Source organism: Mastigoproctus giganteus, chromosome 8 (assembly GCF_048544385.1).
Source record: "Mastigoproctus giganteus isolate SK-2022 chromosome 8, ASM4854438v1, whole genome shotgun sequence".
In the NCBI taxonomy this organism is placed as follows: Eukaryota; Metazoa; Arthropoda; class Arachnida; order Uropygi; family Thelyphonidae; genus Mastigoproctus; species Mastigoproctus giganteus.
The window spans coordinates 41,349,050-41,374,656 of NC_143582.1; the positions used below are offsets into that span (position 1 = coordinate 41,349,050).

Sequence of the window (25,607 nt, forward strand, 5' to 3'; positions counted from 1 at the left end):
AATTTGTTTCTGTATTCCAGGAGACACCGATTATAAACTGAAACCTGAATTTTAAGCGTCTTAGAAAAGTAAATAAAGTCGTGTACTTTATCCCAACGTGTTCCTCTCTCTGCCCCATTATCATTAAGGTTAATTAATATTCCAGCGGAATCGCATCGTAACTACTTACCTATACAATTGAGGCTGAACTTCGCCTATGGAGCAACGTGTTGTGTGGGTGGCTCCGAGCGAGTTCCATCGAGGCAATCCTAATGACGGCTGGATATGGCGATGTTGAAACTGGTGAACTAAGGGCACATCAACTGAAGCAGACTGGAACAAACGCCGATGAGCAGCACTGTACGTGTAATTAACTGAACCATTAGAGACAACATTTGGCGGAAGTCCTTTCCTAAAGCAAAATAAAAGCTAAGCTTAGTTTACATATTCGATAACTAATAAAAGCCAAAACGAAATACAGTAATTGGAATACCCATTCAGTTTAATAATAATAAACAATCGTAATCATAATAGAACTGTAGCCTTAAATGATACGTAAATAAACTTGACGTTAAATTATCTTATTTAATAAAATCAGACTTCCAAAATTCAGCAAAAAGATTTTTGCCCTTTTCTTCAAAATTAAAAGATGCGATTCTGATAAATTTATGCATTACCTTTAAAATAGAGCAAAGTGACAATGAAGTCATTTAACACGTTTTCTAATTTATTTGCTTTAACAGCTGATATTTGAGCTTTTCTTAATTAAGAGTCCAACAGTAGCAGCCAACAAATTTCACTTGACTTGGTAATGTTTTTCCATACATCAGAGATATTTTGGTAGACTTTTTTGTGTTCGTCACTAATATTATTCACTTTATGGTCAGAAAAAATTAAAGTGACAGAGAAACAAAATACAGTTTGTGTCATATTACAGCCCTCGTCTTGTAAGCTTTCAGGATTGATGCGAAAACATCTATAGGGGAACTTAATAATGTAATTTTAGCAATGACGTCACACTACCCACGCGACTGGTGAGAAATGATGTGAAATATTGAAATTAAAGCGATAGCATACGGGGCCACGGTAGCCTTGTGGCAACGTTGGCTTGCTGAATAGCTGTTCGATTCTAGTTGCTACCTTTATGAGAATTTTCTATCCAGCATTGAGTTTGGCGGTATCAAACCATGGTAGTGAGGGTTATCTCCTCATAACAGACAAACCGCTATTCGCGACGAGGACTACACGAAAATTTGGTAGGGCTAGGGACGCGTGTAGACTAAACTTCGCAGCGTTTTCGCTTTGGACTTTACTCTTCAGAGAAGTGGTGCAGCCACGCCACCATCATAAGGTGTGTTGAGGGCAGTCTATTTAAGAGACATGTTCTGCTCCTTAAAAGAATGCATTGCATGCACTAAGACAGTGGATCTCTGCTGCAGCTAAAATCCATCGATTAAAATGCGAATAATTATGCTGTCCAGCAAAAAATGGATTTCTGGGGCTAGCGCCTGCTGCAAAATATAAGTTCATTACAAAAAAAGTAATTAATGTTCTCAGAGCATTTCATTTCAGGCGCGTTAGCAAACGTTAATAATTCACGATTTACGCGAACATTTTTGTGAAGGCAATAGGCGTATTATGCATACATGCTAATGTTCTTAAAAACGGGACCACATTTTGCAAATGGGGCAGCTAATTGCATTGTTAAGGTACTTGTTCTTACTTTTATTTATTTTTGATGTGAAAATATCTATAGCGGCACCTAACAATGGAATGTAACGGAAGTGTAACGGAAATGCAAATGTTGTGGTAAAATTTATGTATTGAAATTATACTTCCTGCAGTAGTAACTGCAGGAAGCATGGTTATGACGTCATACTAAGAAAGTATGACTGACGTCACAATCATACTTCCTTATGATTGTGCTGATGTAGTCTCGATGTCACAATTATACTTCCTACAGTTACTACTGCAGGAAGTATGATTGTGACGTCATACTATTCTACAAATGGATTTCGCTAATCTCTTCCAAGCTGAGGATGTTTTCACATTAAACATCTTTCGTGCGTCCAAGGTGCACATGCTTTAATTTATTTTTCCGACTTTAACACGTCCAAAGAAATTCTCAGTTTCTATTTAAAACACACACACATATACACACCACTTCAGGAAATGTTTATTATAACAGTTACATTTATATATACGTTGCAATATGGCCCTTAATAGTTAAAACGAAAGAAATTATCACAACGTCCATAGCAAAATTCCACACCTAGAACTAGAAAGCAGATTAATGTATAAATAATATTAAATGGAACATTATATAAAGAAAATACTTGTGAAGGACATTACATAATAATAATGTTATAGTAATCTTGTTACTACGCGGTTTATTTTGAGAACGAAATATAACTGTTAAGGTATATGCATCATATAAAGCATTGCTTATACTCAAATACGCAGGTGTTAATTATACTCAAATACGCAGGTGTTAATCTTTCAGAAGCTTGTTGTAGTAGGGTTTTAGGGAGCATCAACGACTATGGCATATTGTTCCTGTATACTGTCTGTAAATTTCGTGTGTTTGTTCTGAGATCGATTTTGTGTTTGCTGGACAAGAAACCCGAATTTCCGAGAGGTAAAAAAAAAAAAAAAAAAACGTGGTACCACGCCTGAGACCGAATAACTCAGTCATTTTGTAAAAAAAACCCATAAAAATTCTTCCCATCATCGACTGCACTCAAACTCATGACTTTTCCACTCGGTGTGGGAAGGACGGCGATTCAACCAATGCGACCCAGGAGGGTCTTTAAGAAGCGAAGGTAGGCATTAAGACCGAGCGTCATCGCCTGTCTATAGCACGATCTGAAAACTTTAGTTCTACGTCAAGGGTTTCAACTTGCGATAGCATATGGCGGGAATCTCTCAGAGAGAGAGAGAGAGAGAGAGAGAGAGAGAGAGATGTAAGCGATTGTTCCAGAGGCAGAGTGAGAGAGTACTTTCATATTATGTGTATCCTTTATTTTGCCCACTGCTATGTATATATGCCAATGCACTTCACAACAAGAACAATGTAATTTTAATAATGAAAATAAGGCAACAATAATAGCTAATCTATTAATATTAACAGCTTAATCTCTGTTTACTTATAGCAACTAAAACTAATTCCACTTAGTTTAAAACTCTCTATTCTACTATTCACCGAATCCAATCAAATTAAATTCATGCCACAGTTCGTTTATTTTTAGCATTAGCATTAGTAGATGCCTTTGATGCAAGAAAGCAAGCTTATGCAGCATCAGCCAAAAAAAAAAAAAAAAAAAAAAAGTAAAATAAATAAATAAAAAATAACCACTTCCACTTCACCCCTCTGTTCGTTCGAAATACCTGTCCAGCTGAGCCTTAAACTTATTTAGGCTATCAACTTCCACGACAAGCGATGGGAGTCTATTCCACAAACCAACTGCCCGCTGGCTAAAGGCAAATTTCCGCACATCTATCCTACATCTGTCTTTCCTCAATTTGAATTTATGCCCTCTCAGGTGATTATTCTGAGCTAGAGGAAGAATCCCATCAGCATTGAGCATGCCCAAACCATTCAAGGCTTTGTACACCTCTATCAGATCACCTCGCTGGTGCCTAGTCTCCAGACACTGTAATTCGCAAAATTTAAGCCTTTCTTCGTAAGAGCACCCCTTTGTTCCATTCACTAATCTTGTTGCCCTTCTCTGTACTCGTTCCAGCAGCTCTACATCCTTCTTGAAATGAGGCCTCCAGACCTGTATACAGTACTCTAGGTGTGGCCTGACCATTGCCTTATACAAGGGAATAATCACCTCCTTATCCCTGCTAGAAAAATTCCTATATATCATTGACAATACACCATGAACTACTCTTACAGCCCGTCTGCACTACTCAGAGAACTTCATATCTGCCTGCACAACCACCCCCGGGTCCCTTTCATTCTCTACCACTGTCAGCGTAGTACCACAGAGTTGATACGTTGCTCTGGAGTTGCTGTTTCGCATATGTAGTACTTTACATTTGTCAATGTTAAACTTCATTTGCCACCTCTCAGCCCATCTGCTCAACCTTTCCGGATCCTGTTGCAGTAGCATAGTGTCAGTAGTGTCCTTGACAACCCTGCCAACCTTCGTATCGTCTGCAAACTTGGACATTAAGCTTGATATACCATCATCAATATCATTTATAAATACAGAAAACAATAAAGGACCCAATACTGAACCCTGAGGGACTCCACTAATAACATTAGTCCACGATGAGCAGTGTCCATTGATTACCACTCTGTCTTCTCCCCCTCATCCACCCCTTTATCCATAGCAGCAATTTGCCTCCAATGCCACACTGCTCCAATTTGTGCAGCAGTTTTCCATGTGCAACAGTATCAAAAGCCTTTCTAAGATCCAAGTATATAATATCAAAGTTATTCACTGCATCCAGTTCTTTTGTGACTGCATCATAGTATCCAATCAAATTGGTCAGGCAAGACTTCCCCTTAACAAAACCATGCTGTGTCCGAGCTATAACTGAAGTCTTGTCTAGATGATCCTGCAGTGCTTCTTTAACCAGTGCCTCCATTAATTTTCCGGGAACAGAAGTTAAACTCACAGGTCTATAATTATTTGTGTCAGCCTTGGATCTTCCCTTGTGAATTGGGGTCACATTTGCACATCTCCAGTCCATGGGTACCTCCCCTCAGTCCAAGGAAGCTCTCATAATTATGGCTAAGGGTTTGCTTACTTCCTTTGCTGCCTCCTTTAATATAACTGGATAGATCCCATCCACCCCAGGTGCCTTTCTTGTATTTATCTTCAACAGTTTCTCCTCCACTTTACTCTCAGTTATTACAAGATTTTCTAGCTTACTGCCAGAGTTGAATACACCTCTGGCATTCCCCTCGCTGAATAACTCCTTATGTGTGAATGTCGATGCAAAATATTCATTCAGTTTGTTAGCTACCTGAGCAGGATCATCAACAGGTTGACCCATCGATATCAAGTGGACCAATCTGATTCATTCCCTTCCTGCTAAAGTTTACATAAGTAAAGAACTCTTTGCTGTTTTTCTTTGCATCCCTTGCCAAAGATTTCTCGTAATCTGCCTTCGCCTGCCTAACCTCCTTTGCAACTTGGTTACAGATCAACTTGTATCTATCATAGGCTTCTGTGTCACGTGATAATTTGTGTATCCCATGCATTTTTCTTCTCTGCCATATGCCTCATTAGTTCATCTGATATCCATTTAGGCCTAAACCTTGAACAATATTTCTTAGTTGGTATGTGAAGCCTAGTAGCTTCCAGGATAAGTTCTTTGAATGCTTCCCATTTTGAATTTGCTGTTGGTAACATCATCAGTTGGTCCCACTGTATAGAATTTAAATACTGTCTCAGTCCATCGTAGTCGCCTTTACGAAAGCAATACCCCTTCCCTTTACCCCTAATGGTAGTTACCTCTTTGAAGAACTCCCACTTCAGAACACTGTGATCACTACCACCTAGTGGTTCATTTATCTGCAGATTCTTAATGCATGAAGAATCACTACTGATAATCAAATCAAGAGTATTACTCCCTCTACTTGCCTCCCGAACATGCTGATGTAGAAAACAATCATCCAATAAATCCACAAAAGCCTTGCTAGTGTGTGAGTGACCAGTCCCCAAATTCCAGTCAATATCTGGGAAATTAAAATCCCCCATTATAAGACTCTCTGATTTACTGGCCCACTCTATTTCTCTGTACAGTTTGGCTGATTATGTTCAAGTGCGATCTTGCTTTTAGCAAATTTGAAAACATTGCGATAATTATTGTCGGCACGGCACAAATAAATAAACTACCACAAAATTCAGTTACACGAAGAGTCCACCATTAAAAGACTTAATTCTTAGTTACGTAGGATTACTCCACTCGAAGAAAGGCGTTATAGGCAATACCATATCCAGGATTCAGTGAACTGACCGCAACCCAAGCCTTCGTTATGATTCCCAACTATTGTCTACTCCTGTCAAGAAGATGGAGATGAGAGAGCATATGTCGATATATAAAATGCATCTGCATTTATTATAAACAGTCCAACCTTCTGAAACTACAGTATATGTATCATGCTCAAATGGATGCCCTTTTTTGGGAATAAACATCGTCTATTTTATGTGAAACACAATTTCGTTGAGTAGACAGAAAATGTCCTAATTTTTGCTACACGCTGTACTTTATTACCCCCACGTTATTTATAGAAAGAGCGTTGAATTTATTATGGTAGTGCAAAATTCCACGAATAGTAAAATGTCATCACTGTGCTGCCTTGGAAATGACGCACAGTTGAATGTAGGAAGGTTGTTATGGAAACAGACATTTAAAATTAGCATGGAATCAAGAAAAGGTCCACATGTAGAGCTAACCTAATGATCGCATTACAGAAAGGTTGTCTGGGTAAAAAACAGAGCAAAATGAGGAGAGAGAAAGGTGGGCGAAACAAATGGGAAAAAAAAAAACAGGAATAAATCTGCCTCCCAGCGAGGAAGTCGATACTTGATATAAAAGCTTCAATGCTTCGCAAGTGCTAACGGCCAATATGTGTTAAATCGGAGTATACAACAATTTGTTATGTAGTTGGTAACATACAGAACATGAAAGCAGTTTGAAATCGTCGTGCAAGAAGATAAAACACGCTTCCTGCAAGAGATGGAAAAGCGAAGGATGCTCGATCACCATGGAGACCCAGAAGTGATTATTCCGTTTCAGAGATAAACTGGGGAACAGATTGGATTGTGTTCATCATGGTAAAGTTTTTTTTTGTTTTCTTTTTATGTTGCCCTCTATTCAAGAAACAACTTCTTTCATGATTGCAAAACCGATGGCAGCGGTGGAACTTGTAAAGTATTAATCTTTGAAGAGGAAAACTAATGGAAATCATTTGTTAACAATTATAATTCTGGTCTCCTCGCTCATGTTTATATTTGGCTTGTAGAAAATTTTGCACAAGACAGCCCGGATGTCGAGTCATTACTTCCCACCCAATCGTACTTGTGCGGCGGAGGGGGAACCGGAAAGTAATTTACAAAGGAACCATGAATTTCGTAATGCTTTGCATTTCAAATAAGAGCAGAATTTTTGCGTGGGTGTTTCCAGGCACCTGAACTTCAAGGGCATTCGGGAAATAAGTTACAAGAATGTCAAGGCTGCAGCCACGTCTATTTTATATCAGTTTAATTACGGTGCTTCGATTCATGATTTCGAGGTAATCTTGGGTTTGCTTTTTTAGCCGGTTCGGAACAGTAGGACGCTTACTGAGACCTCCCTTTCCATATCAGGGTTTAAAACTTTGGCTGCGAAACCTTTTGTAGATCGGAATATTTAAAAAACATAATTATTAACAATATATTAAAAACAACACATGCATTGAACGAATTTAGAACATACATTTCTGAACATTTGCAGAACCCTCCCTCATGGTTCCGCGGGATATACTTAAAAAACCACTACTATAAACAGTGATGTCTTAACTGATTTGATTTGTGTTAACATGTTTAAAATATTGCCAATACATCAAAAACTTTTACCCCGATTTTATTCCACGTCATTTGTATCTCTTGCTTTATATAAAACATAACAAAGATCGTAAAAGCATCTCTCTCGCTCTCAGAAATCTTAAGAAACTTCACAATTCCTCAGAACCCATTTGAAAATCTATCGCAGCTTCTCTAGCACGCCCTAATTAAAATTCAAATCTGAAGTTTGAAACTGCATGTTCTTACTCATTGGCTAATGGATGTTTTTCCTGATGTTGAGATACAGGGTTTGTTTTTCGGACCAGGAATCATCATGTCTCACTTTGGTAGAGAGAGAATTATTATTGTTATTATTAGTTTAAAGCCATGGGAACACTTACCCCTTGTGTTTTTTTATTATATTTTTTATGGATTGTGAGTAATTATACTGATGTTCAGTGGTGCCACTTCTACTACTCTTTAATGCTATTATGCACGAAAAAGCTATTGTTGAAATAATAGTTCATTCTGTGGTCCAATCCGTCTTCACGGTTCTTTCATTTTCAAAATTGGATAGTTTATTGCTTGGCACTTTACTGAGAGTACTGTTAACGACGCAGGTGGTGGGGGTGTATTCCCCTGAGTTATCCTAGGTTTTTCAGCCCATACAAGGAGTAAATGACACGGACATTGGCGTTCAGTCTAGGACAAGGAGGGAGAATTATAATAAATTGTCCACTGAGAATGTGCGCGCGTTCAAATTCAATCCAAAACAGAATATTATCAATGCACTCTCGCAGTGTTAAAAAAAAAGTATGAAAATGTTTTATTATGATTGTTACCTTAAGTTGTCTATCAAATCGTACAAAAGAATGTTATTAAATTTTTATTAATTAACAAACCTTTTTTTTTTACGTAAATTAATGGATGATGCTTTATTTTTCAGACTTCATTTATCCAAAAAAAGGGATATATACATCTTTGAGATATGCAGTATTATTTTAAAGTGACTACCAAAAAATATGTTCAGGTATTTTCTTTTTTCAAATTTAATTAAGTCTAATAACTGTTCCTACCTATCCTGCATTTTGTTATTATACGCCTCACCAAAACCAGTAATTGTGAAGAATTTGGGTTTAATGGTTTTCGTTAGTAGTACCATCACTTAATTTTACAGAAAAAGAGAATCATAAGTTTTTTTTTCTTTTTTAAATTCACTTCAGCTAAATACAAAATTGCTCTTGCTCGTATACGGAGAAATTTTTAGTTCCGTCTTTTGTTCTCCTAAGACCATAACGTCTCTTTTCGACTACAGAGGTGCACAGATTGCATCGATGTGGACACTTTCGTCCTACTGGTGCTCCCTTTGGAAGAAGAATTTAGAAATACATCATTGTATGCACATTTCGATGTAACTTTAGAGATTCTGATGCTTGTACATACTCCCCCCCCCCACACACACGTTTATATATTTTACGTAAGTGGAATGTTTTTCAATGTACTAAATCTCTGTGCTTCTCAAACTTAGGCAACTTCACTGCATCTGAGGTTCAGGCAAAGAGTAATAGAGCATCGAATGTAAACTTGGACTTTGTTTTTACTGCCGTTTATAAGAATCTTTAAGTGACAGGATTTTTGTGAGAGCAATTTCGAAATATAAACATCGTACTGCCCTTGAACTTCGTTCTATTTATGCTTACCAGTTATCTCTGAGAGAATCTGGGGATGCTGTGTTTATCACCTTGCCGCTTGCCCAGGACCGCTTCTTTTGATAGGCACAGATGAGGATCACCACAGCAACAAGCACGCCAACTCCCACGCTAACGCCCACGAACAACGGGAATGTTCCTGCAGAAAGGAGACAAAAAGAGAAAATTGTTAGTCGGTAAAGGTCAAACCCGAATAGGTGGTTTACATCGGCGCGGTGCGCTAACTGACCGTGATTTCTCTACCGTAAATCAATTGGTGAAGACTGGAAATTGAACGGACAAGTAAAGATTGGGATTAGTGGCAATTTATGGCTCTAGAGGTTTGTTTTCGTAGTGCATTAAACCCAAATGTATGGAGCTTTTGAAGTCTTAGTGCCTCCGCATGCGCACGACTTATTACAAATATCATCAGCTTCTCAAAATCGCAGATAGCTGACATTTGGAGTTATTCTTATTAAAGATGCATCGGAGCAGCTTCTTTAAGTTTATAGAGCGTGGATAACTGCATCTCTATTACCTAAAATCAGAAATCTCTTAGCTATGTTGACATTTCAGCCAATACGCAAAAGTACTCATACAATTTATGTTCGATCAACGCTTTAGTTGTAGTTAGGAGTTTCTTTCACCTTGACCATAATAAAAGACCGTAGAAACTACTATATGATACTATAATGAAATTGTTACTATGTAGACAACACCGAGATCGAATGGTTAACTTCAAGAATAGATTCTATCAAACAGTCCGTGTCTGGATTTTTTTATTATTTTTTATTTATTATTTATAAAAACATGGCTGTCGTTCTTCAATATTTGTTCAATTTCCATGCTTAAAAAAAGTTCAACTGCAAATTGAGATTAATAGCAAGATCCTTCGTTTAGATCAACGGCTGGCTAAATGATAGAAGACAGCTGTTTAAAATAAATAAATAAACTTCGGAGATCAGTGTTGGGACCTCTTCTATTTCATATTTTTCTTAATGACATTTATGAAACTTTACCAACTTCCCCTGTACAGGGGAAGTTAGCAAAATTTTCTGATGATTTAAAGGTAGAAAGGATGGTTAACCAAGTCTTTTTGCTTCAGAATGACTTATATTGGTTGCACAAATGGTCTGAGGGCAGTTGAATTTTAATGCTTCTAAATGCAAGGTTTTGTAGGCGCCTCCGCAGCTAGGTGGGCAGGAGCAGCAGTGCATAGCACACGCTTCTTGATTAGACCGGGGTTCGAGCCCGTGCCCACCAAATACGGAGGATGCGGAAAGGTCAGGGAATGACCACCGCATATCCCGGAGCAATATGGCCTTAGTTGCTAATGCTCCTAAAAACCAAACAACAAACAAGCATGCTTGTTTATTTCAAATAAGAAATCCTGGAGTGGAGTTACAGGTATTCCAGGACGGAAAAGACTAAAGGGGTTGCCATTCAGTCAGATACGAAATTTTCCATGCAGTGTAAAGCTATCTAGGTAGGCGACTTAGTAGGCACATGTTGTCTTGTCTGTGACGTATAGGGCCATCGCCAGTAGGGAAGATGATGTTGTCATCATCTTTTTGTATAGCTTATGGTGAGACCGCATCTTGGAGGGGGGAAAAAACAATAAAAAATGCCATAGAACTTATTCGAAGGTCTCAAAGAAAGAGCAACCAGTTTGGCAATGGATGCTAATCGATGTGCATATGAAGAACTGCTTACAAAGTGCGGACTGCAATGCTTGTCAGCTAGAAATCGTAATGGGTGCTAAAGGCCTGAATAGGGAATCAGTAAAATTAACGAGGGTGGTACATTTTCAGTGGCAGAAAAGATAAGAATCAGGGGACACAAATAAAGTTTTGGGACGTAATAGACGACTGTATCTTATTCAGTTTACTTTCTGGCAGCGTTTTGGAATGAGTTGCCTGCCACACTGTGGCAGGCAACTCATTCCAACACGGCAGAGTGGGGGAGGGAGACTGAAGGCTGGGGGAAGGAAAGTCAGAAGAATGGGTACGATAGAGAAGGTGCTCCCAGGTAGTGACGGTGAGGCAGGCCCATACTCCACCAGAAAGAAAAGAGGGCGGCAAGAGGGAGGGGGAAAGAGTCTAGCTCCTCCCCCTGCCAGGAAAAAAGGAATAAAGGTACCCAGCAAGGGAGCAGGGTACTGATCGCCAAATAGCACATGGGCAGCAAGGCTGCAGTTGGTCGAATCCGATGCGTTTCCTTTAAGTCCGGTGACATCAGTATCATGGCCTGGCCAGAGGTAGGACAATGTCCTGTCCAGAAGGTCAGTCTGATCCCTTTCCACAGGTCAGTCCCAGATAGTGGTCGCTATGATGGATCTCCAATGATGCATGTGCAGCACAGCTGATATCTGAGCCAGAGTCTGCTGTAGGAATCCAGTAGTTGGGTTCAGTAAAGTTTTCCTTTTTAGGAGTTCACGGTCCATTCCTAGTTGTAGGCTTGTTAGGGATTCCGTCTTTCTTTTCGGAGAGTATCCCATCCAGGTTGTTGATTGGGCAAAGTGTGGTTTTCTGTGACGGTTTTGGGGTTCAATCTGGGGTTTAGGCATTGTCCAGAGCTGCAATCATTCTTCGAAGAATGTACCATTCTGATTAATAGTCATTTTCTGTTAGAGGAACAGTGGCATGGAGAATTCAACTGGTTCCAGTCACTTGCTAGTTTGTCAGCGCGTATCGAGTTCCTCTTCTCGCAAAGAGGTCCTGGGCGTATTTTGTGAGGATTTTGTATTCATCGATACCTTGGCCATTGATGCATAGATGTGACCAGCTCTCAACATCTCCACAGATGCAGCGTGGGTCATCAAGGAGCCCTAGCGTGGTGAGCTTGTCATTGGAAGGGCCCATGGCCGTTAGTAGAAAGGTGAGTGCCCGTCCCGTCATAAGTGAAATGAACATATAACCTCTCCACACAGCAAATCACATCCCGCAACCAATCAGAAGTATGAATTGTGGCACAAGGAACCACAAGACAGCAGTCTTTTTCTGGCCTTTGAAGGATGAAAACCGCACCCATTAGAGGTAGGGGGTATACCAGTGGGTTTTAACTAATCCCGTACCCACAGCTGCCCAAACTGGGGTACCAGCTAAAAAAACAAAGAAGGCAGGTGATATCAGTTTTTCGAGATATCGATAGACATTACAGGTGTTGGGTTGGTTCCTTGTTGTTGAGATGATAGACTCCAGAAGAATTGCTTTCTTTTGGTGAAAACAGCAGAGGAAAATTGTTGTAGAGCTGAGAACGATTGTGAATTTTAAGTCAATGCCACTTCTTTTCCTTCAGAAAACTTGCCAATAGCAGTTTGTGGTGTAGACCTATCGTCGTGGTACAGTTTACAGCGATGCAGATTGTGCGTCCAGGTTTCCTCAGCACCACACAAGCCGAGGTTGGTGTCAGACAAGCCTAATTGAAATAGTTTGGAGTTGATGGAGCCGTGCTCAGTAAGTATATATGATGTTGATAAGCTGGGAGAAAACCATTGGCGAACGTTCTTGTTGAGAGGGAAGGTAACTGCAGGAACAAAAGAGCGGGTGACTTGAACAGTAGTACTGGAAACCCATCGTGATTGCTACACATTAGGTTCATTCCAAATTCTCCGTTTCTCGTCTTTGATGTTAGCAGTTAGGTTGCATGAGATGCCAGGAACTCTGTGCTTTAGACGATATCATAGTCCTTTGAAGGTGGCATGCAGGTCTAGTGGTAAGACTCCAGCAGAGGACACTGCTCCTGCAGGCCCGGAGCATGGCAAGCAGCATAATCCGTTGAATGGAGATGAGCTTGGAACGGAGTTTAAAATTAACGGCTCTATGGAACCAGACTCCCGAAGCATATGTTGTTATGCTATTGGTATGAATACTGCTGTATAACATAGTAAGAGAATCTTCCTATTTAGTCCCCAGTCCGATTTGGAAATGCGGACAATTTCTGTAGTGAACTTCTTAATCTTCGAGGCGAGGTGATTAATATTAAGAGGAGAAGGTTAACCTGTCATCCAAAATTACGCCAAGATGATTTAATTCAGGTACTAAAGGGATTTGCTTACCGTCTATCTTTATATTAGGAGGTCTTCTGTAATCTAATTTGCCCTTAAAAACCATCAGTTTTGTTTTTGTGGCAGATATTCGCGGTTTATTTATACTAGACTACTTCATTAGCTCAAGAGTTATATTGGCTGATTGATCTAGTTGAAGATGCGATTGACCTGGAATTAGAAGAACTAAATTATCGGCGTAGGCAAAGGCAGAGATTTGTCAAGTTTTTGCATGTGCCAGCTGTCTAAAACTATATTCCAGAAGAGGGATCCCAAAACTGATCCCTGGGAGCATCCTCTTGAGTTGGTCTTTGAGAGAGACTGCTGTTTCGGGATTACTTGGATGAATCTATTTTAGAAGTAGCTTCTAATAACTTGGAATAGTTGCTGAGAGCACTTGGCTTTGATAAGACAATTGAGAGCTTTCTCCCACCAAAGAGAATCGAAAGCTCCCTAGAAGTCAATGAATATGGCCAGTTCATATTTAGCCAGTTTATATGTGGTTAACTAAAGAAACTAATACTGAATAAAACACACTAAAATAAGATTAAAATTAATAAATAAACATAAATATTAAAATAGAGTGCCTGCCGGAAGCATTTCTGGCACAGGCTCTTTATCAACCAAAACTGTTAGTGGTGTCAATAGTTATAAAATAGAGGGGAAACACGTTGCGCTTGGATAAACTTTCCTTATAGAATTTGGCAAAATTTAAACCATGCAGAAAGTTTGAGGGCCGCTTATTTGATACGTCTGCCACATAGATGCATTAGCAAGCAGCATGTGTCATTTTATATTCACAACCTTCCGACTTTTGGAAGCAGCAACACCCCTCAGCTTTTGGACTGGCATGGTATTTAGCTTCTGGAGACAGCGCTTGTTCTTGGATCGCCATCCATCAGGATAACTTCAATATGCTTGTTGGGGTAGGCATAGGCTCTTGCAATGGAAATCATCTCCTTCCGTACTTTCAATATTGACTTTTGCGTGGTGTAATGACGTTTTTCAAAATTTACCACATCTCATTTCCTGATCTTTTTTTTTTTTTTTTTTTTAAATATCATTTCTTCTGTTTTACATACGCTAAGTGGTCACTTTATTAGGTATACCTATCCTTTTCATGAAATGGAACAGAATCATGTTCATACCATCCGATATAAAGCAGGTGGACAGATACATAGGGATGCTGTATTGTGGGCAAGACCAATATTGCAGGGATCGCCAGTGGTGGACTAAATAAATAAATAACATAAAAAATCAGAAATACATGTACAGTTTAAATTCAACTTTTTTTTTAAAACAATTATAACCCGGAATTCAACATGGCGGGAATCCATGTTTCACATTTACCGGTTTTTAGAGTATTAGTGCATGTAGGGTTTAATGAGCAATTCATTACGTCTGTTCTGAAAAGATATTTATTTGGTAGCCGTAAAATTGTTTAAATTATTATTATTACAAGCGCCCTTAGCTTCTGCAATAATTCCTTTACGTAATTAGTATTAGCATTAGTAGAGGCATTTGATGCAAGAAAGCAAGCTTATGCAGCATCAGCCAAAAAAAAAAAAAAAAAAAAAAAAACAAATAAAAAAATAACCACTTCCACTTCACCCCTCCGTCCGTTCGAAATACCTGTCCAGCTGAGCCTTAAACTTATTTAGGCTATCAACTTCCACGACAAGGGATGGAAGTCTGTTCCACCAACCAACCACCCGCTGGCTAAAGGCAAATTTCCTCACGTCTATCCTACATCTGTCTTTTCTCAATTTCAATTTATGCCCTCTCAGGTGATTATTCTGAGCAAGAGGAAGAATCCCATCAGCATTGAGCATGCTCAAACCATTCAAGGCTTTATACACCTCAATCAGATCACCTCACAGATGCCTAGGCTCCAGGCTCTGTAATTTGCAAAACTTAAGCCTTTCTTCGTAAGAGCAACCCTTCGTTCCCTTCACTAACCTTGTTGCCCTTCTCTGTACTCGTTCCAGCAGCTCTACATCCTTCTTGAAATGAGGCCTCCAGACCTGTATACAGTACTCAAGGTGTGGCCTGACCATTGCCTTATACAAGGGAATAATCACCTCCTTATCCCTGCTAGAAAAATTCCTATATATCATCGACAATACACAATGAGCTACTCCTGCAGCCCGTCTGCACTGCTCAGAAAACTTCATATCTGCCTGCACAACTACCCCCAGGTCCCTTTCATTCTCTACTTTCATACTGTCAGTGTAGTACCACAGAGTTGATACGTTGCTCTGGGGTTGCTGTTTCCCATATGTAGTAATTTACATTTGTCAATGTTAAACTTCATTTGCCACCTCTCAGCCCATCTGCTCAACCTTTCCAGATCCTGTTGCAGTAGCGTAGTGTCCTTGACAACCCTGCCAACCTTCGTATCGTCTGCAAACTTGGACATTAAGCTTGATATACCATCATCAATATCATTTATAAATACAGAAAACAATAATGGACCCAATACTGAAACCTGAGGGACTCCACTAATAACATTAGTCCACGATGAGCAGTGTCCATTGATTACCACTCTCTGTCTTCTCCCCCTCAACCACCCCTTTATCCATAGCAGCTATTTGCCTCCAATGCCACACTGCTCCAATTTGTGCAGCAGTCTTCCATGTGCAACAGTATCAAAAGCCTTTCTAAGATCCAAGTATATAATATCAAAGTTATTCCCTGCATCCAGTTCTTTTGTCACTGCATCATAGTATCCAATCAAATCGGTCAGGCAAGACTTTCCCCTTAACAAAACCATGCTGTGTCTGAGCTATAACTGAAGTCTTGTCTAGATGATGCTGCAGTGATTCTTTAACCAGTGCCTCCATTAATTTTCCAGGAACAGAAGTTAAACTCACAGATCTATAATTACTTGTGTCGCCCTTTGATCCTCCTTTGTGAATTGGGGTCACATTTGCACATCTCCAGTCTATGGGTACTTCCCCTGAGTCCAATGAAGCTCTCATAATTATGGCTAAGGGTTTGCTTACTTCCTTTGCTGCTTCCTTTAATATAACTGGATAGATCCCATCCACCCCAGGTGCCTTTCTTGTATTTATCTTCAACAATTTCTCCTGCACTTTACTCTCAGTTATTACAAGATTATCTAGCTTACTGCCAGAGTTGAATACACCTCTGGCATTCCCCTCGCTGAATAACTCCTCATGTGTGAATGTCGATGCTTTTAAAATATTCATTCAGTTTGTTAGCTACCTGAGCAGGATCATCAACAGTTGACCCATCGATATCAAGTGGACCAATCTGATTCATCCCCTTCCTGCTAGAGTTTACATAAGTAAAGAACTCTTTGCTGTTTTTCTTTGCATCCCTTGCCAAAGATTTCTCGTAATCTGCCTTCGCCTGCCTAACCTCCTTTGCAACTTGGTTACAGATCAACTTGTATCTATCATAGGCTTCTGTGTCACGTGTTAATTTGTATGTATCCCATGCATTTTTCTTCTCTGCCATATGTCTCATTAGTTCATCTGACATCAGTTGTCAAAACATTTGGTGTCGCGGATGGTTGTATTGATTCCAGTAGCTTATGAATATACTCTGAGTGGCACTCGGCGCATTTTTAATATGATGTTTGGCGCGCTGAGTGAAAATGTTGGCCACTCTTGGTGATTGCTTAGCATGTCCGACTGCGGGTGAGGCTCAGCCTCCTCACTAGATCTCACACATCTTATAATACCAATGCCAAATTTGGTCGTTATAAGACCAAAAAACCTGGAAGAAGTAAAAACTAGTGATGAAATTAAAACCAAAATAATGACAAACCTAAAAGAGCACCTAAAGCAAGCGAGAGTAAAGGATATAAGGAAAATAAGAAGTGTGGGTATAGTTATAGAGACGGACCAAAAAAAAAAAAAAAAAGCACGGGAAATAATGGAAAACCCAAAGATTGTAAGCCTTGGACTGAGTGCGGAGCCACCCAAAAGTAGGGGCCCATCTATAGTTATTTATGATGTAAACAAAGATATTACCGCACCAGAACTGACAGAGGAAAAACTCCAGGGGATATATCCGGGAAGGAAATCGCAACAATTAATAACTCCTAAATACTCCATCAAATCAAGGGATGGTTTCAGCAGTAACCGGATAGTAGAACTAGTGCCGGAAGCCTGGCAAGTAATAAGAAATCAATCAAGAATCTACATAGACTGGGGATCCTGTCGCTTCAGGGAGCATGTGGCTGTTCCCACGTGCTACAAATGCTGCAAGTTCGGCCACACCTCCCACAGATGCGCCCAGGACATCAAGACATGTCACTTCTCTGAAAGGGGCATGACTACAACGCTTGCCCAAACAAGAACCAAGACGACTCTGTATGCGCAAACTGTAAGTCGCAGAAACTAGACCATCACTCCATCAGAGACCCGAAATGCCCGATCTATCTGAAAGCCAAGAGTGTCTACCAAGGAAGAATTAACTATGGGGAACACGAATTAAAAACTTTAATTCCACAATGATAAAGATCTTCCAGACAAATGCACAACGGGCCAGAGCGGTGGCCGACCAAGTCAGAGTAAGAACTATCAAAAAGAACCCGAAACCTGGAGCCATCCCCTGGTGGACTCCGGAATTCAATGCCCTCCGCAAAGTGGTAACCAAAAGAAGAAAGGTTACCTTACTTTCAACGAGCGCGCTGAACGTGGCCAGAAGCTGAAGTGAAAGCCCTCAGGCAACATTATAGGGAAGCCAGAAACCGATACACGGATGCCATCCGAAAAAGTAAGGAACGAACTTAACGCTTAGTGACAACAACTGGAAATGATGACCCCTGGGGAACAGTCTGCAGGGTTATTTTTTATTTTTTTATTTATGTGAACCCCAAAAATGAGAGGTATTAGAAGCTATAGTACTTAGTACCGTGCTTGGGTTGGAGATTGAGAAGACGAAAGAAGATATTTGTTGACATTGGACTTGAACTTGTGTAGATTGTAATTTTCAGGAAATACGTATGAAGGAAGGTTCCAGAAAACGGCAGTTGAATGAATAAATGAGGAAGATGAAAAGTTGGTTCTGTGGGTTTGAAGTTGGACAGTAAATGGATGTTGGCTGGTGGCGGCACGTGTTCGGACTGTTTTGAAAGAGAGAGCGGGAATTATAGAAGCTAATTCAGAAGAACAGTGCCCATGGAAGTATCTGTAGAAGAGGCATGCAGCAGAAACAGTGCGTCTATGAGACAGCGAGTGGAGAGACTCTGTTAGAGATGAATCATTAATTAACCTAACTGCCCTCTTCTGAATGGAATCAAGAAGCCTGAGAGAGGTTTTGGGGGCACTACCCCAGATGTGGGAACAATATTCCATGGCAGGGCGGATTTATACAGAGTGAACAGCTGCTTGGAAGAAAAGTAACGCCTAGAGCGAAAGAGAAAACCAAGTTTTTTAGATGCAGAGGAAGCAATATTTGTAATGAGCTTGTGCCAAGAGAGATTAGAAGTCAGGGTAACCCCCAAAAGAGATATATCCTTTTGCCTAGAAATTGGAGTGTCACTAAAGATAAGCATAGGAGCAGAAGAATCCTTTTTGCGAGATATAAGACAAGACTGAGTTTTAGAAGGGTTGAAATCAACTAAGTTGTCTTTGCCCCACTGGAGAATTACCTGAAGATCGGCATTTAAGGAATTGGTAGCAGATTTTCGAGAAGTTGAAGCTGATTGCGCAGGACAAGTTTCTCAAAATTGAAAGTTGAATGCAATGTGCTATCATCGGCAAAACTGTGGATAGGATTTCCAGTCAATGGAAGAAGGTCATTGATATACAAAAGGAAAAGAGTGGGGGAAAGAACTGAACCTTGGGGGACACCGGCATTAGTGGAGAAGTTAGAAGACAGAGAGCCATCAACCATCACCCTCAGTGAGCGATCAGAGAGAAAACTGGATAACCAATTACTAAAAACAGTTGGCAAACCATAAGATGGAAGCTTGTTTAGAAGACCTTTATGCCAAACACGATCAAAAGCCTTTGAGATGTAAAGAGCAACTACTTGTGTTTCACCGAACCTTTTCATTGAATTAGTCCATAAATGGGTAACATAAGCCAGAATATCACCAGTGGATCGACACTGACGGAATCCATACTGGTGATCGTTGATTAGACTGAAGGTTTCTAGGTAGTTAAAGAGTTGGCGGATAATTGATTTCTCCATTACTTTAGAAAGAGTAGAAATAATTGCAATGGGACGATAATTGGATGGGAGGGATTTGTCACCCTTTTTAGGAACTGGCTGGATATGAGCAAATTTCCAAGCAGAAGGAAAAACACCTTTAGAATAAGAAAGTGAAAAAATGCGGCAAAGAATAGGAGTAATTTCAGGAGCACAGGTTTTGAGAACAAGTGGAGAAATACCATCAGGACCTGGAGCTTTCTTAGCATCGAGATTCATCAAAATCCTTCTGATATCCTTTTGACGGAAGACCACAGGAGGCATTGAATGGAGTGTGTTGGGAATGGTGGGAGGTGTTTTTCCAAGATCATTAATACATGAGCTGGAAGAAAATGGGATGCTAGCAGGTCAGCTTTATCCTTGGCTGAAGTGACAACAGAACCATCTGGTTTGGACAGAGGTGGGAGCAGAGATGGGCAAAAGTTGCGGCCAATAGCTTTGGCAAGAGACCAGAATGCTCGGCTACCATTAGGGCAAGAAGCAAGTTTTCTACTCTTAGCCTGTTCAAACTCTAGTTTGGACTGATTAATAACTGCTTTACAATTGTTGCGAGCTTTGGTGTAGGCAGAAAATGAAATTGAAGAATTAGAAACAAGCCAATTACGATATGCAACATTCTTCTCTTGGACAGCCTTAGCACATTTATTGGAAAACCAAGGTTTAGATAAAGGACGAGATTTTAAAGTGGAGTGTGGGATAAAGGATTCCATTCCTGCAAGAATAATTTCACTGACACGATCTGAGCAAACGTTGACATTAGAACTTTTGAAACAGTAATCCAACCAAGGAAAAGAAGAAAAGAAGTCTCGCAGGTCATCCCATTTTGCATTCTTGTAATGCCAAACAACACGAGGTTGGGAATAGCCATGAGATAAATGTTCCATTGGAGTAGAGACAATCACCAAGTTGTGATCTGAAGTGCCTAAAGGAGCTCTCACTTCGACCGTGAACTTAGAAGGGTTGTTTGTGAGAAAAAGATCAAGCGTATTGGCTGTATGATTAGGATTGTCCGTTATTCTTGTAGGTAAATGAACAATCTGTGCTAGGTCATTAGTAATTGCAAAAGCCTCAGCATCTCGACCAGCTAGGTCGGTGTGACTAGAAAACGGAAGCCAGCTAGGGTTGTGAACATTAAAATCACCAAGGAAATTTACCTCACTGTTAGGAGAGTTGGACTGGAGAAAGTCAAGTTGCAACGAGAGGAAGTCAAAGAGCTCCAAGTGATTAGTCGAGTTGGGAGAACGGTAGAGACAACAGATGAATTTGACACAATGAGGTAGAGAGATTTTAAGCCAGAGAAGATCAAAGAGAGGAGATTCCAAATTGCCAAGTCTCTGACAGGGAATATCATAACGGACATATGCACAAGTACCACCTTTGAGGCGAAAGGAATCATACAGCGAATAATTTGGGCATCTGAGATGAGCAGTAGTTGAATCACCCGATAACTGAGATTCTGTAAGAAAAAGTACATGAGGTTTTGCAGACTGCAAGTGGAAATGGACATCGTTGAGATTAGAATTGAGACCACGTATATTTGTGAAATGAATTAGGAAGTCCTTGGGAGGTTTAGATCTTTTCGCAGATAAGCTTGCTCTATTAGTTTGACAATTCATGGTGTATTCAATAGTAAGAAAAGGTGGGTGGGACATGCTGTATGAAGTAATAAAATTTTTGGATATGGCGTACATGTGGTAAGAATATACCCAGATCCTTGACATAACGTGGCCTCGACAATGCTCCTCGCATACACACTACTCGGACTCCCTCCAGTCACTATCTGGCAGAGTAGAGCTAGCAAGATTATACACTAGCTGATCCGGAAGCCTCCTAGAGAGTTACCAATAGGTCCGGTCCGGTGTATTAACTAGCAGCCGGCCTGAGAAAACCGTTTTAGAGCTGTACCCTCGAAATGTAAGGAATATTGGATCTCGCCACGACGTTCATCATAACCTCAAGTCATCAATCATACTGCATGATGGAAGAGATAGGGAAGGGTTGACCGGAACTTAGCTTTAGAGACTAAAGATGGGTTCCACCACTTCAAGCCTCCAATAAGCAAAGTGGTGGTATTTCACCGGTTGATGAGAGTCATCTTCCACCTAGTACTGTCTGGTAACATAGAGGGGCGGGGTTCCTCCATGCGGTGTGGGCGCCACACCTTGACCCCTGCTTACGTTGGTTCACACCTGGGTGGTCACCCACCATGTACTTGTGCATGGGGGTTATACCCAGAATTACTAACAGTCCCACCATCGTGCAGGTGCAAGCAGAGGATTTGGCTGTCACAGACCGTCTGGACTTTGCCGAAATTGGGTCCACTTGACTTGAGTGTCACCCGAATATCAGTTCCATCAGCGTTTTAGACTCCCAGGTAGCAAGTATAGCTTGTCTGGCATATCTGAGAGAATGTTTGTGACAACCTCAAGGACCAAACCAACAAATTATTACCAACAAATTCCCTAGGTGGGGGGGGGGAGTGATGACTACCACACAAACCCCACAAGGTCAAATGACAACTTGGGAACAATTGGTGAATAACAACCTGAATGCCATATTCAAGGAACCGGCGGTTCCAACTCTACAGGAACAAAATCATCTCTGTCAAGAAAAGCGGAACTACAACACGAAAACGACGGAGGCCCCCTTCACCATGGAGGAGCTCAGTGCTGCTGCCCCCGGATAAGAAACAGAAAATATCCCGGCCTAGACATGACAGAATCCGAAATACTTAAAAAAGTAATAGAATATTCACCGCAACTTCTATTGACCGTGTTCAACAGATGCCTAGAGATAGGGAAATTCCCAACAAATTGGAAAACGGCCACCATAAAACTTATCATCAAAGGTCCGACTAAAAAATCAGAGTGCCCGAAATCTTACAGGCCTACCGCACTTCTTTCAGTAGTAAGCAAATTGTTTGAAAAGCTACTGCACAAACGAATCTTCCAACACTACGAAGCAGCTGATCTCCCAGCTGGGAATCAGTTTGGAGTTAAACCGGGATCGTCCATAACAGAAGCCCTTAGAAAACTACTTAATAAGGTCAAAGAATGTGAAAAGTATTTCCTCGTAACATCGATTAACTTTGCTGGGGCGTTCGACTCACTCTGGTGGGCGAGCGTCTTGGGCAGACTCAGGGAAGCTAAAGTACCCATCAACCTCTATAAAGTCATAGAAGCCTATCTCTCACGAAAATTGGAGATAAACACTCCACACAAATAGATCGCAAGAACAGTACACAGAGGATGTCCGCAGGATCTGCATTGGGCCCATTCCTCTGGAACTTGGTATTTGATGAGTTCTTGAGGATGGACCTAGGAGCGGTGGGCCTTCGCAGATGACCTGATTTTAACAGTGAAAACAAACTCCAGAGCCCAATTAGAAATCCTAGCTAATTAGTCCCTGCAGATTCTCCAACAGTAGGCCAAGAAGAATTTCTTAATGTCACCGACAAATACATCGTCGGTGCTGTTTAAAGGAACTGAGATGACACCCCAGATTAAGATTGATGAGACAACTATCAAGTTCGCCAGTCAACTAAAATACCTGGGTGTCATACTAGACCATAACTTATCCATCCAACCGCATCTCAAATTTCTAAGATAAAAGATCAGAAACTACTCTGCCATGGTAGCTAAGGTCCCAAGGTGAGACTGGGGTCTCAAAAAAGCGTACCCTAGCCTTATACTACAAGACAACCTTCCTCCCACTAATTACATACCCTTCAGCAATCTGGTACGACAAAACTGCCTTGGTCGTAAATAAGAGAACCCTGGATGCACTTCAACGCACCATCCTGCTCACTACCACCCGCGCCTGCAGAACGGTGTGTAACCCAGCGCTGCAGGTGATAGCAGCAGTACTTCCTCTTGATCTAGAAATCGCAAGAACAGGACCTCTCTACTACTTATCTAAGGGAATAACCACCACTTTCCTGGAATTTACAATAGACCCAACAAACAACCACAAGGCAGAAAAGATCCGGGTTCAATCTCACCTGCTACAGGTGTGGCAGGACAGGTGGGCAGAAATATCGATTGACCCACAAGTTCTTGTCGCAACTGGAAAAAAAATTATACAAAATCGCCTACTTAGTTCTTTCCAGAGTTTTAAACGACGTACTTGCTAACTAGACATGGCCCCTTCAACGCAAAGTTAATGAACTTCGCCCTTGTCGATGACCCATGATCGTACATGTGGAGAGATCGAAACCTGGGAACACCTCATGTACGACTGTCCGCAATACGAGGATCTCAGGTGCATTCTAATCACGAGTATAGGATACCTCCCCCTCCAAAGGGCAAGAGTTTCACCTACTGGATTCAGAGGAGGAATACAGAGCCCTTACCAACTTCGCTTAAAAACTCTTCTCAAGAAGGAGAACGCTAAATGCAATTCACCAGGAATGAAAGACGACCAGCCAGATAACAAATCAAAACATCCTTTCGGACACACCCCGGAATGAGAATTATGTGGAAGTTACTGTCTTGCCTAGGAACAGTGACTGTGCACTTTTTACAATGATACGAACCAACGCTGGAACCAAGAAACCCTGCCTATGTACCAACGAATATGAGACCTAAGTGAAACTGACAAATGTACTAACCGAAGATAGGGAACCAAAGACGGACATTCAACCTGGGACGGGACACTGTCCCACGAGAGACTACTACCGCACGTGATCTTATATGACTATACTACGACTGCTGCAGCCTAACTGCCACGTAGCCAAATGGCGATCTGTACCAGCTCCTTTGCCTGGTACCTTTTTTCCTCTCCCTGGCAGGGGGAGGAGGAGGAGGAGGAGGAGGAGATTTTCTACCAACAAATATGAGACTTAAGTGAAACTGACAAATGTACTAACCGATGATAGGAAACCAAAGACATTCAAGGAGATGGTCTACCTGTCTCCTCCCTCCCCTGCCACCCCATATACTTCGCCTAGTGAGGCATGGGTATACCTTACTGACCACCTGGGATTTCCTTCCCTATCGATCCCATATTTCTGTCTGTCCCCCAGTCTCAAGTTTCTCCCCTTACTCTGACTAATACGCCAGCGTACACCCCACGCAACTAATCAAAATTAACGGTTTCTTAATTGAAACCTGAACCACATTAACCTCTCCTGGCTTTTTCTAGCGCCGTAGCCTTTTTCAGCATAGCCGATTTCGATCCTATAGAATAGTTCCTCGTGAATTATGCCTGGTTTTAGGTGTTGATACATGCGTGAAGTGCTTGTTGCCTTCACACATGTCCATCTGTCAGTCCACCCATCCATACAATAAGTCGAACTCCAGTGGATGGATTTTGATGAAATTTTACATTTCGCCCTTTTAGAAAGTTTTGTGGAACCATCAAATTCCATTGAAATCGGACCAACAAAAATGCGGCAATTATTATTCTTTCTCTTTTTTCTCATTTATTAATTGTTGTTGTTATTATTATTTTTTATTTAAGTCACATAGTTACACATTATACTGTATAATATCCAAAATAAGATGATATCTAGTATCTGAAATATTGGATTGCAGCCGTGCGGAATTGGAGGAATGAATGGATAATATAGCTAATACGCAGAAACGAACTGTTCTCGGTTCGCACACAAGTCATTGCTTTTTTGCTCTTTTTTTTTTTTTTTTTTTTTTTTTTTTTTTTACTATCAGTAATAAATAAGAATTTTTAACAACTCAATTGTTATTAAAGTCGAAGAAGAAAGTAAAATTGCATTAAGAAATTGTTGACAGTATACTATGATTGTATAATTTATTAAATCAGAGCCTGAAATACGTATCGCATTTCATGCAATATTGATTGTAAATTATTAAAAAACAGTGTTTAGGCTTTAGACCCTGGAGGTAAGTATATAGTTCTCCGCCTAAGAATGCAAAGAAAAGTAGAAAAGAAATCTTTGCTAACAGTTGAATTTTTGTTAACAGTAGAAGGACATGCTAGCAATATGTATTACGTTGCATTTTTCACTGTTAAACTTCAACTGCCATTTCTCAAACCATCTGCCTAATACTTTTGGTCTTGTTTCAGTAGCTTACCTTGATTATATTAATAATAGTAATTGTGGCATGTGATGCAAGAAAGCAAGCGTATGAGCTTAATGTAACATCAGCAAAAAAAAAAAAAAAATTCCACACAACCATTCCCTCTAAATGTTTGTTCAGTTCCTCCTTAAATTTATTTAAATTA

General features: G+C 40.5%; 1 protein-coding gene across 1 annotated transcript in view; it reads right to left on the reverse strand.

Annotated features, from left to right (window-relative positions):
• The window catches only part of LOC150081483 (synaptotagmin-15-like), a 47,266-nt gene that overhangs the window by 16,430 nt on the left and 5,229 nt on the right, over window positions 1-25,607 (reverse strand). Inside the window, exons 2-3 of the mRNA XM_090380219.1 lie at window positions 9,185-9,332; window positions 170-391 (exon numbers count right to left, since the gene is read on the reverse strand). Coding sequence (XP_090236345.1) covers window positions 170-391; window positions 9,185-9,332 — 370 coding nt within the window. The remainder of the gene's footprint in view (window positions 1-169; window positions 392-9,184; window positions 9,333-25,607) is intronic.